This window comes from Cryptomeria japonica, chromosome 6, assembly GCF_030272615.1.
Source record: "Cryptomeria japonica chromosome 6, Sugi_1.0, whole genome shotgun sequence".
In the NCBI taxonomy this organism is placed as follows: Eukaryota; Viridiplantae; Streptophyta; class Pinopsida; order Cupressales; family Cupressaceae; genus Cryptomeria; species Cryptomeria japonica.
The window spans coordinates 101,442,661-101,455,827 of record NC_081410.1 but is presented as its reverse complement, the minus strand read 5'-3'; the positions used below and the strand labels follow the sequence as shown (position 1 = coordinate 101,455,827).

The window sequence follows — 13,167 nt, the reverse complement described above, 5'->3', positions numbered from 1 at the left end:
TTATATTAAAATATATTTATATTTTACTTTTAATTTCCTATCAACGTATCCTTGAACCTTTTATTAGTGCAAGTGCTAATTAGAATTCCAATTAATGTGTAATGGGTATGAAGATATTTAGTAACGAGTGTAATTTTAATTCTCTCCATGGACGAAAAGATTCGTTTGATAGGTAGCGCCGACCGTCAAATTTAGGCCATCCCAGAGGCTTCCTAAGCATTTCGAGAAAAAATGAATTTAGTGGTCTTGCACAAAAGTCGGGACTCAAATGATTCCAACACTGGCGTTAATTGCCGCTTCAAAGACTAGCCATGACAGACATGAATGTCGACTGGAAGAAAACTGCACTCCTTGTCATTGATATGCAGGTGTGATTTCATTTTCGGAATACTTGTTTTGATGACACCAATCTCTAACTTAGCTGGGCATAATATTTGGAAACTTTGTGATTGCGATTGAATGGCAATATGTTGTGTAGAACGACTTCATTCTGCCAGGCGGTCCCATGTACATTCCTATGGGGGCCTCAGTTGTCCCTGCTATAAAGGAAGCTGTTGATTTTGCCAGGGAGAAAGGGGCTTTCGTTGTATGGGTAAGACGTTTTGTCTATGCTTCTATGCTTATCTTATAGTTTATACCTTATTCTATTTTTCTCTTGGGTATAGGCTTAATTTCATGTTCATATAGTTTCACGAGTGGGGGATAAAGGGTGCAAAATTATATAATTGTTTTTAAGCCTTGGTGAGTGGGTTTTGTCAATATTTTGTCATAAAGATCGATTTATACTAGAGTCATGAAATGCTTAATATCTATGTTGTCCCACAAATCGAAAACATGTACATGAAAACTCCAGAAGTGCGAATACTCAATAAGAGGATGACTATGATTGGTAAACAAGGGAAGTCTGTGGTACACTTCTGTTGAAGAATGAGAAGAAACAGTAATAACTAAGTTAAAAAGTTGAAAGTCCCAGAGCACCTTGACTGTTAAGGCTGAAGAACTAATGGCCTTCAGGAAGTCAAAAAAATAGAAGGTGCTTTACATGCATAAAATGAATTGAAGTATTGGCTTGGCCAACACGAGAAGTGAGCTTTAGGGAACCGCATTAGGAGTAAGCAACAGCAAAAACCCTCATCAGTAGGCAGAAGGCCTTTGGGAATGATGTAAGGGACCGCAGCACCCCTCAGCAAAAACCTGAAACACACTTCAAACACTTGTGCAAATATGATGCATAAATCAGCAAAATAAGATTGTATGAACCCCAAACTGATACAACAAAACTAGTGAAATTGTTATTGCAATATGAAACAAGTTTACATAACAAAGAGTCTAGCCTATTGGCTTCTCATAACAACATTCAAATCTGATCTATGGCTGTCCTGCAACAATAATGCATTAGCAGCAGCAAGTCGCTTACTAAGCCTCCTTCAAGCTCCCCAAACTTCAAATCAAACCTGCACCTGCAATAACATGGATTATTCTAACCATCAAAAACAAAACTGCTTCCAGCTTTCCCTCTTTTCCCAAAATCTGGAGTTTATTCTCTTCAATTCCTAGAAAACTCTGCCGCAAAACAAAAAACTCCACTCCCAAAAACTGCTCCCAGAAAATGCTACGATCCCCCCCGCTAGAAGAAGCATCCCCCCAAAAAAACTTGAATGCCCACCATCTATTCTCATACGTTATTTTCAAAACAACTTACAATTTGCTAAAATGAGAGCCTTCCACTCCTCAAGCATTGCAAAATTCAAACGCCTACTGCAGGAAAATTTGAAATTTGAAATTTGGAGATTCCCCTCCACGTGGATGCCCCTGCATTAGACACCCATGGCAGAAAGAAAATGTTTCCTGAGTTGATCTCATAAACATTTGTAGATCCTATGCCTGTTTTGGATCCATCTCTCTTATTTGCCCACCAAAATTCTCCTCTTCATTTCTTTCTGCAATCTCATAACATTATTCCTTTTCATCCTTACTCCTCTTCCAACCTTCATAACATCCAAGATATCTAATTTGACTTCCCACCAACATAGTCTATTAAAATTAGAATAAACAACTGAATTCATACCTTCTCCTTCAGCAAAACAAATGTCTTCCTTTACCTCTTTTGCTGTTCTACTTTTCCCTCTCCTTCCACCTTGTCTCCTTCATGAAAATTCATTGTTTTAGTGCCTTCTAAAAGACATCATTGTTGCAATCTGATTTTGTTCATTCAAAACAGTGTTAGTACTACAATCAGGAGACTCAATTTCCACATTTCCTAGTAAGGAATCAAGATCACTAATCACGAAGCTTTCATTTGTACTACTCTCAAACAAAGATTCATCAGAAAACCCTTCATTTACCTCCACTTCACGCCCTTCAAATTCAGCTTTATTGAAGTTATCTACTGCTGCAATAATTTCTTCTATCTCTTCACTCTCATTCACATCAAAGAAACTAGTAAAATCTGATTTTAGCTCACCTTCTGCGGCAACCTTTGTTCCACCTGAAATCAACTCTTCCTATTCTCTGTCAATTGCTTCAATACGCATTAGCAAATCATCCTTCTCAACTTCTTCTTGGTTGGTTTTAGCAAAATAAACATGTTCTTGCATCATACCATCTATGTCATCTACTAAACAAACCCTTGTATTGTTGCATACCTTTTTCGTTATGCTTGCAATGGCTTCAACTTATGTTTCACTCCATCCTTCATCAACGAGTATGTATTAGCATACCCATCATGCTTTGCTCTCCTGTCAAGTTGCCAAGGCCTCCTAACAAATCATGACTAACATTCATAGGTATAATATCACACATTATCTCATCATAATACTTTCCAATATTAAATTTTACCAAGCTTTGTTCGCTGACCAAAACTTTTTTGTCATCTTGTAGCCAAGCTATCCTATATGGATGCGGGTACTTTCTCCTCTCTAGCTGCAATTTACTCATCATCTCTTCAGAAACGAGATTATCAGTGCTCTTACCATCTATGATAACATTACATACTTTGTCTTGACACTTGCATCTTGTTCTAAATAGGTTCTTTCTTTGAATTGGCTCAATTAAGAGGACTCTCCTGGTGACTAGCACTTGTCCATTTTCAGCATCCTTTGATTGTGAAGATTCAACTTCTTCATTAACATTTTCAACTCTTGCTCTTCTTCTCGTGTTTCCATTTTTTGGACATTCATATGCTTTGTGTCCTTCTTCTCCACAGTAAAAACAAGTTATTTTGTAATTTCCTCTTCTAAATCTTGTACCCGATCTTCCTCTACCTCTTGAATTTTGATCTCTAGGACCATATGAATCATCATATCTCTGATTTTTGCTGCTGCCTTGGTCTTCATTTTTTTGATTTTTCAGATTTGAATCCTCATCTCGATCTTTATATGGTCTTCCTTTTTCATCACGGTGTCTTTCTCTTTGCTTGTTCTCAAATCTTTTGTTCATTCTTTTATCTATCTTCAAGGCAAGCTGGTATGCATCTTCCATTGTGTAAAATCTCACCAAAACCATCTCTTCTTGTATACTTGGCTTCAACCCATTAATGTATCGGGCCACCTACTCTTTGTTGGCCTTTGAATGGCTAGTTCTGATCAAAATCTTGTTTAAATTCTTTTGTTTATTCTTTCACTGTTCTACTTCCTTGTCTAAGGCTCTACATTTTCTTTAACAAGTCTAATTCATAATCAACTGGAATAACCTGCCTTTTCATTTTCTCCACCATCCTATCCCATTTAGTAATCTTGTCTTTACCTCTTCTTCCTCTTTCAAACTACACCTCTTTCCACCAAATAGAGGTATGTCCCTTTAACCTTGTCTTTGCAAATCTCACCCTGTCAGGGTCCTCAACTTGTTCAAATTCAAAATGCTCTTCCATGTCATTTATCCAATCAATTAATTCTTCAGGATTTAGATTTCCACTGAATGTAAGGACACCAATCTTTGGTCTTTTTCCTATTCTTGACAATACCCTCACCAAAGGATCATTCACAACTTTTTCTGTTGCTACTGCTTCATCTTCTTCACCACTTGTATCATTGTTGTTTTTTGTAGCTTCATCCTCTTCACTCTTAGGTTCTCTCCTTCAAGCAAAACTTCTTCTAATTTTCTCTTGTAAAGCTTCAACTTGGTTTGTCAATGCTCTAAAATAATCACGATGGACAACGTCTGGAGGATTTCTACCTCCACTTCTAACTCCACTTCTACTCCAACCATGTGGGACTCTTGCATACATTTTTCACAGTACCCACAAGCTCAATCCTAGTGCAAAGTGCCTCCTTCCGGCGAATTTGCCTGCACACTTAGAATCTTCTTCTAGCCTCTAATACCATTGATGCAAGGGACCACGACACCCCTCAACAAAAACCTGAAACATACTTCAAACACTTGTGCAAATCTGATTCATAAATCAGCAATATAAGATTGTATGAACCCCAAACTGATGCTAGTGAAATTGTTATTGCAATATGAAACACGTTTACATAACAAAGAGACTAGCCTATTGGCTTCTCATAACAACATTCAAATATGATCTATGGCTGTCCTGCAACAATAATGCATTAGCAGCAGCAAATGGCTTCCTAAGCCTCCTTCAAGCTCCCCAAACTTCAAATCAAACCTACACTTGCAACAACATGGATTATTCTAACCCTCAGAAACAAAAACTGCTTCCAGCTTTCCCACTTTTCCCAAAATCTGGAGTTTCTTCTCCTCTTTTCCCAGAAAAGCTTACCCCAAAAGAAAAATCTCCATTCCCAAAAACTGCTCCAAGAAAATGATACGACCCCCCTTTAAAAGAAGCATCCAAAAAAATAAACTTGAATGCCAACCATCTATTCTCATACTTTATTTTCAGAACCACTTACAATTTACTAAAATTAGAGTCTTCCACTCAAGCATTTCAAAATTCTAATGCCTACTGCAGGAAAATTTGAAATTTGAAATTTGGAGCTTGCCCTCCTCCACGTGGATGCCCCTGCATCAGGGAACCATATTAATAGACTGATCAATTGTTCGTCACTGGCTTAACCTCTTACTGCTATGGAGTGAAATTCTATTGGTCAATTGATCTCCTCTTGTACGACCCCTTTCGGATATTTTAACATTTTTTTTTTCTCTCAAATTGGCATCTAACAAAATACTAAATAACAGCACACAATACTGAAATTATAAATTCTTAAAAGCTAAATTGAAATTTTAATTATAATGGACCGAATTTTGCAAAATATGATGATAAAATAATCTTCCACATTGCAGAAAACCTTTTTAATATTCAGAATATTTAAATAATAATAAATTACAAATAATGTTGTACAATGTAAACTATTTACCAGTCTAACGATAGATGCCAAGACCTGGGTTTGGCTGTACCACTCATAAAATAGAGAATATGCTTCAATCTGAAGCTTTCTATAAGATATCATGGTATGGCAGTTGATGGAATAAAGGTGCAGTGGCTGTTTTATGGATCTCCAACCTTGATATTTTATGGTTCTGTTCCTCTTTAGCAAAGTCATGCCACCCTTTTTTTATCTTGTGCAATTCCAATAAATAATATAATCTTTTAAAGATGTATGATTGAATTAATAACTATTAACATCTATGAGGCTAAAAGTAATCTATGGAACAACTAGCCTTGTCATTTTTGTTTGCTGCCTTTCAATCCTTTTCCTATTCAAGGAGATGATGAGCTCCCCCAACTACCCAACAGTCCCCTTGCTGAATCAACTGTACCAAGAAATAATTATCAAGATATTGGCATGCTTGCATTTGATGTCCTTGAAGGAATCACACTTCATAATAAAGTGTTTTTCTGATTCTAGTCTCCAAGTAGTGCAAAAAATACATTCTTTCTTCCTATGTTTCTTTAGGTCTTTTCCACTACCTTGTTTCACATTGGAGTTGATGAGAGTTAGTTCTTAATTGAGTAATTAGAACCCGGCTCTCCACAAAATTATAGCCCCTATGTATGCTTTTGTTGATGATCAAGCACTTCTGAATTTTCTCAAATTGTTTCCACTTTGAGTCTAAGGTGTTGCTAGCCCTCAATTCATATCTGTGGAGCACCATTTTAAGCAGTAAAAGGCTAAAAAGAGTCTGAGTAATTTTCCAATCCCATAATTCATCCTCTCTACATCTATTTTGAAGAGTATATAATGTTTCCCACCCTCCTAAAGTTCTCTTCTTTCTACAACCCTCCCAACTAAGCTGCTTGTTTAAGTCAATGCTGAGGTATTTGTACTTAGTTACTTGTTCAAGAGTATTGCCTTCAATGTGGAACTTATGCTTGTTTTGCTTTCTTCTATTGGAGAAAATCATAATTTTGGTCTTGCTGGTATTGACTTGCATCCCCATTGCTTTGGAAAACTGTTAAAGGGCATATAAGTGCTCTTGCAACCTTTAAGATGATTTAGCAATCAAAATAAGGTCGCTTGCATATAAGAGAAGCCCTATCACAAACTCTCCCAAACAAACATCATCTTCACCTTGCAAATTTAGCCATTCTTCAAGTTTGTCAATATGATAAACTGAAAAGAGTAGGGGATAGGGGCACCATTGCTTGACCCCAATGTCACTCCTAAAACTTAACAAAATGCTTGTCAAAGTTCTAATTTTGACTTTAATCTCTTTATTGAGCCTATGGACAGCTGCTCTAAAATGAATAGAAATCCAAAGCTCTTACATTTTACACCATAGCCTATCCCTAGGGACTGTGCTGAAAGCCTTTTTAATTTCAGCAAAACAACAAAATGCTTTTTTCCTTTTCCCCCCAAAATTTTCAATGATGTTTCTCAAAGTGATTCCATGATCAGCCATAGAGTGCTTAGGTTGAAAACTTGTTTGTCCTTTTGCTTGTTTTATTTTTTCTTCCGCCCACTTGCTGATTCTATTTTCAACCATATTGCCAAATAATCTCACAAACAAAGGGTTGCTCATTATGGTCCTATTGTGACCTAATCGCACATCACCCCATCCCAGATAGGGACCCCCTACCTTCTAGGCCCTTTTGGTCGTTTGGTTTTGGTTTTTTGTGGGTTTTGGTGGCAGTCTCATCAGTCTCTCTAATTTGCAAGTGTTCGGGGGTCAAATTGATTAGGTCTGCTTTTCGTTTGAGTGATTTTGGTGAAGTCTAGGGCTTGTTTCCTCAATTTTAGGGTTTTTGCCTTTAGTCCTAGATTTTAGAGGTTTTTGTTAGGGTTTTGGAAAAACTAAACATACAACTGGAATCAGGACCCTTCAAGGAACCTCCCAGTAAAATTTGAGCCAAAACGGAGCAACTTTCTATTTTTAGAAAGTTCCTATTTTTTAGGGATTTTACTAAGTCCTAGAATGTCATCATTTTGCCAAAAATCAAACTTACTATTGTTAGTAAGTTTCTATTTATAGTAAGTCATTCTGTGACCTGTTCTAGGGATCTAACATTGACGCTCTAAGGTTTTTTATTTTTGGAAGTTCATTTTTGGCAGGACCATTCAGGCAAAGTGATGAAGGCCAAGCATTCACGACTACTTCTAATTCCAGAAAGTCAGAAAGCAAACACGGAGAGTCAAAAATGGCTAAGTGTTGAAAGCCCATTCCTGAAGTAGAAAGCTCAGAAATTCATCTAAGTTCATGAAGAATCTATGACAAGTGGAATTCCTTCACCCATGCCAGATTGCAATTCAAGGCGCTGTTGACGTGTATTTTGTACACTATCGAACACATAATGAAATACCTAAAGGCACCTTATCCTCTCTTGAGTAAAGTCTCCGAATGCTGAAGATGTCGCGAAAAAGGATCAATCAGGATGACTCCAAGGTTCTTCGATGTAGGATCTCTATGTGTGGATAAGCTCTCTGTGGTATGATGTGATTTGCTGGAATCACAAGGGGACTTACATTTGATGATTGAATGTCTGATCTGCTTTGAATATTGCTAGAACACAGGCTCTTACTAGCTTTGATTTAAAAAAAAGGAAAAAGACAAGGGCGAGGAAAGGATCTAATCCTAACACTAAGAATGTAAGAGCAATGAATGATCTTTGATGAAATTCTAACTAAGTCTTGTTTTGACATCACAGGAACATCTCCACAAGGTTAGTGCGATCTTCGAAGGAAAGCTTTATGATGTTCAAATCATCACTGTAGGCATAGACACCATCAGGTTGATGCATATCAATGAAGAAGCGATAATTGAAGTTAGGCTTAAGCTGAACGATTCCAGTTGACTACGCAAGGCAAGTCTGCAATCAACAAACTGCTAGTAGTATGGATATACGAATTCCACCATCAATCAAGCACATTTCTTCCACTCATCTAATAACATGAAATCAAATATGAGAAGTATAAAGACCATGCAAATTGTCGAATCGACCCATAAATTTCACCATTTCTTCAATGAAGTTACAAGTCTTTTACAACAACACCTTGGCAACAATCTTTGCCTTCTCTCTCTACTCTACTCTAATTGCTATTCTATCAACTAGCTAATCACCTTCTAACTACTCTCTATCTGTCTTCTGACTTATTGCTTCCAACTGCCTTTACAATGAAGAGTCGGGCTTATATAGTGCCCCCAATACAATTTGATGGCTGAGATCAATTTGAGATCAATGGCCAAGATTCAATAATGAAAACCCTAATTAGGGTTTGTTACAACCATTACATAACATTTAATGCTTGACCAATGAAATAATTGTATTGCTTGGACACATGTCCTCTCTGGAAAAATCGACCAATGGATAGCCGGGGTAGGTACATCGGAGTTTGTGCCACCTCCCATGAGTTAGGTACATTGAATCTGGACATGCTGAGGTGGACCCATCCGACTGGAGGAGTGATGATTGGGATGCCACCTCGTCTGACACTTGTAACTTGGTAGATATTCAACTTGATGTTGTTGAGAAGCTAGCTTTAATTAATTCATCTGGAACTATCTGCTTCTTCAACGAACCCTTGCTTTGACTTCTTGTGTCTTTGATGTGCAGGATGATGATGTACCTCGCCTTGGAATGCTGGATTGGAAGAAGTCGCCCTTGATGATGTTAGTCCGAAGAAGGCCGTCCTTGTCGATGCTAGACTGGAGGAAGTCGCCCTTGTCCTTGCTTGATCTTACAACTCTGAGATCTCCATTTGATGCCTACATAAAATATTAAAGTTAGTCTTTTGAGCATCAAACCTTAAAGCATGAAATTTAAGACCTTTCAAAGATAAAACTTAAGATATTAATTTGAAAAAAGTCATGATAAATCAAGAACTATACATTTTCAAATTAATCATGAATGGAAATCGGATTTTCAAGACTTAGACTTTACAAAATTGCAATGGGATCATAATAAGTCTTGAATGGGATCTTCAAAAAAGTAATTCTTCATACCTTCCCTTGAGTATTAAACTCTAAAAAATGATGCAAAAATAGATGAATTTCGCTAGGCAAAGTGTAGATCATAGCCTCCTCTTGGATAAATTGCGCCTCCTCTAGCTTGGAAAAGAATAAACTCCACTAGCCTCTTCAAAAATCTGGAAATTATCCTCCAACCTAGCAAGAAAATCACCTCTCCAATAGCCTTCAAGATGAATTTCGCCCTCCTTAGTCTTCACACTTAGTAGAAATTCGCTCCACTCCAGCTAGATTTCGCACCTTCTTCTTGCTCTCCAAACTCACACTTGAAAGGATGATTGAATGATTTAAATTGTGAAAAAACACCTCCAATATATAGAGCGCTCACCTTCTACTTACCCATGAGGCCGACCTAGCAAATAAAAGGTGAAATAATAAATAAAACCTCAAAAGGAGTAGGCCGACTTGTCAAAGAAAGGCAAAATAATGCCTTGTGCGCTCAACTTTTAATTTTTAATTTCACAAAAATTAATTTGAAATGCCTTAATAATAAAAATTCAATTTTTTGAGTCCCAAAATTAATTTATTAAATGCCAATTTAATTAATTTTTTCAAATATTCCAAAGTTAGCAATTTGGCATCTAATGCGATTTGGAGGATATTAACGCCCAAATATGGTAAAAAATAATGAATGCCATTAACTTCGCTCTGGTCCCTTGGAGAGGGACAGGAGCACTTTTTCATTTTTAGGCTAGGATTCTCAATTATTTGAAGTCAAACCTTTGTTCACCATGCTTTAGAAGATCTTTCCCATCTCACACAACTTTGCCTTAACATAATCTCGGAGGGAATTTGTTGTTTCATAAAAATCGCCCTGGTCCTTCAGTGAGGGACCGAAGCACTTTTTGAGTCCTTGTGCAAATTCTTGATCACATTAATCTTCAAATTACTCTCCAGGCGTAGAATATCACATTTCACTCCTTTTTGAGCCTTGGTAATAAAAATATCCTTTCAAAATGCAGGGTAAATGGGCATATTTGGAGATTTCGCTCTGGTCCCTTGGAGAGGGACAGGAGCACTTTTGCCAATTGTCATCAAAATTCGCAACTCTTGCATCTCAATTCCACTTCGAAGCTTTTTAAACACCCTTTCAAACTTGTGCCTTGGCCTAGATTTGTCCAAAATTGGTGAGAAAGGCTAAATAACATGTTTTTCGCCCTGGTCCCTTGGTGAGGGACAGGAGCACTTTTGCCAATTTCAAGCCTATCCGTCCTTTGCTAGCTTTCCAAAGTATCTTCAATGGGCTAATCATGTCCTCTTCCATTCATTTCAATCACAAACTTGCCTTGTCTTTGCAAGAAATTTACACTTTCTTGGAAAATCGCTCTGGTCCCTTGGAGAGGGACGGGAGCACTTTTTGGAAAATCGCTCTGGTCCCTTGGTGAGGGACGGGAGCACTTTTTACATTTTGGCGTACTTCTTTGTTCTTTGAAACTCTCAATTGCGTCTAAGGCATAAAACATCATTCATCCTTCCCATCCAACTCAAGTTTTGCCATAAAATATCAAACAAAGAGGAGAAACTTGAAAAAGTGCCATGGTCCTTCAGTGAGGGACCGGAGCACTTTTTGTCATTTGGGTTGATTTACTCCTTTGTAGACCACTTAATTTATATTCAATGGACAAAACATGCTTCCCTTGACCTCTTCAAATCGTAAAATCACTTTAATCTTGCAAAAATGGTGCAAATTTGAAATTCAAGCTCCGGTCCTTCAGTGAGGGACAGGAGCACTTTTGACCTTCTAGGCAAAAAATTCATCATTTCATCGTTTTTGATCAAGTCTGGATGCTTTATCATGTTCATTTTGCCGTCCACCATGCCTTTGATGTTTCAATTTGACCAAACAAGGCCAGGAATGACTTAAATAAGCTTTTTCGCCCTGGACCCTTGGTGAGGGACAGGAGTGCTTCGCCTTGGACCCTTGGAGAGGGACAAGAGCGAAATGCGCTCTGGATCCTCAGTGAAGGACAGGAGCGCTATTTGACCTTTTGAACTCTCTATCAGGATAATTTTTATGGAATATAACATTTAAGTATAAGTTATACTTTAAGTTATATTCCATATATACTTTCAGGATGTTTGAGAGTGGTTTCAGACCTCCAGGAGTTATATTGCAAAATCTAGTTTTTTGAGGTTTTTCAGTTTCCAGACTTAGTCAAATTTCAAGATTAGGACATTCCAGACTTAGCCAAATTTCAGGATCAGGACTTCACTCAAGCCAGACTTGCTATCCACGTGATCCCCTTGGCGACACTCAAAATGCAAAGGCTAACGGACAAAACCCTAAAAAAACTAAAAAACAAACCCTAGAAAGCAAAAAAAGCAGGGGTCCCCATTTGCAATGGGGCGATGTGTGAAAACGTCACAACAGGCGCCAAACTCAAGTGTCTTGGAAAGAAGGAAAAATGTTGAAATCCTCCTCCATGGTAAAAATCTGCCCCACCACTCAAGAGGGTGCCAAATTAAGGAGTTCTTGGAAGGAAGGAAAAATGTTGAAATCCTCCTCCATGGTGAAAATCCGCCCAAAGCCAGAGAAGGGCACCAAATTGAGGAGTTCTTGGAAGGAAGGAAAAATGTTGAAATCCTCCTCCATGGTGAAAATCCGCCCAAAGCCAAAGAAGGGCGCCAAATTGAGGAGTTCTTGGAAGGAAGGAAAAATGTTGAAATCCTCTTCCATGGTGAAAATCCGCCCAAAGCCAGAGAAGGGTGCCGAATCGAGAAGTTCTTGGAAGGAAGAAAAAATGTTGAAATCCTCCTCCATGGTGAAAATCCGCCCAAAGCCAGGTGAGGGCGCTAAAATGGAGTCTCCTTGGAATGCATACAAATTTGATGAATTCCTTCCTCAAGCCAAAATCCGTGCAAGCACTTAGAAGGGCGCCAAAAGGAGATGTGCATGGAGAGACGGATAAAGGAGTGAATTCCATGGTGAGTACAAAATTGCGCCTTGGAAGGAAGAAAGGCGCTAGGAAGGGGGGGTCATGGAAGAATCAGATTGTTGGCAATTGACACTCAATTGGTTGGTTTCAATATGTTGTCATTGATGGCAACATGGCAACATGTTCCAGCTTCATATGTTGGTTTAGTAGTGTACCAACAGACACTTCACCGACACCGGCACCGGCATCGACACCGGCACCGACAGGTCTTCACCGGTTGGAAGGAATTCTTTGGTTACCAGCATTGCAGGCCGACATGGTTCATATTCAAGTTATCGTTATTGGAGGCCAACATCATTTGTGAGATCCAGCATCGACAATTGATTTTGTTATTCATGTGTTTATGTTATTGAGCCGACATGTATATTCATTTTGTAATTATCTTTGTAAGCCGACATAAGGCATGATGGATTGTAAAGGGATATATAGGTCAGTGGATTAGATCATTTTGTAGGACAAAGACAGGGATATGGATATGTAAGGTTATGGAATGTAGTGGAGATGCAAAATATATGAGAGAGATCATGTATGTGAGGATATTTATGTAAGAGGGTATTCTGGTAAGGGTTTAGGGTTTTAGACTGGAACAGACAGAGCTTAACCGGAACAGTATTTAGGCATAGGAGATGCTATCTTTGCAGTTCAATCATTTCTCCGGATTTAGTCTGGATTTGTATGTAGTCAGTGAGACTCCTTTTGTGATTGAGTAGTGTGCTCTAGGCTGTAAGCCTTCCTGCAAGTGCAGACCCCTATATTTTGTAATATCTCTTCATATGGCCAGTGGATTGATATTGTGGGTCACAAATACCACCGTGTTTTTTCCTCTTTGAGGTTTTCCATGTATAATTCTCTGTGTTATGGT

At 38.2% G+C, this 13,167-nt stretch overlaps 1 protein-coding gene across 2 annotated transcripts in view; it reads left to right on the top strand.

Moving 5' to 3' along the window:
• The first annotated feature begins 209 nt into the window (after positions 1 to 209).
• LOC131050136 (probable inactive nicotinamidase At3g16190) overlaps positions 210 to 13,167 on the top strand; it is a 72,657-nt gene continuing 59,699 nt past the window's right edge. For both annotated transcript variants that reach the window (XM_057984306.2, XM_057984305.2), the window contains exons 1-2: positions 210 to 368; positions 479 to 592. In XM_057984306.2, coding sequence (XP_057840289.2) covers positions 312 to 368; positions 479 to 592 — 171 coding nt within the window. In that variant the 5' untranslated portion in view covers positions 210 to 311. The remainder of the gene's footprint in view (positions 369 to 478; positions 593 to 13,167) is intronic.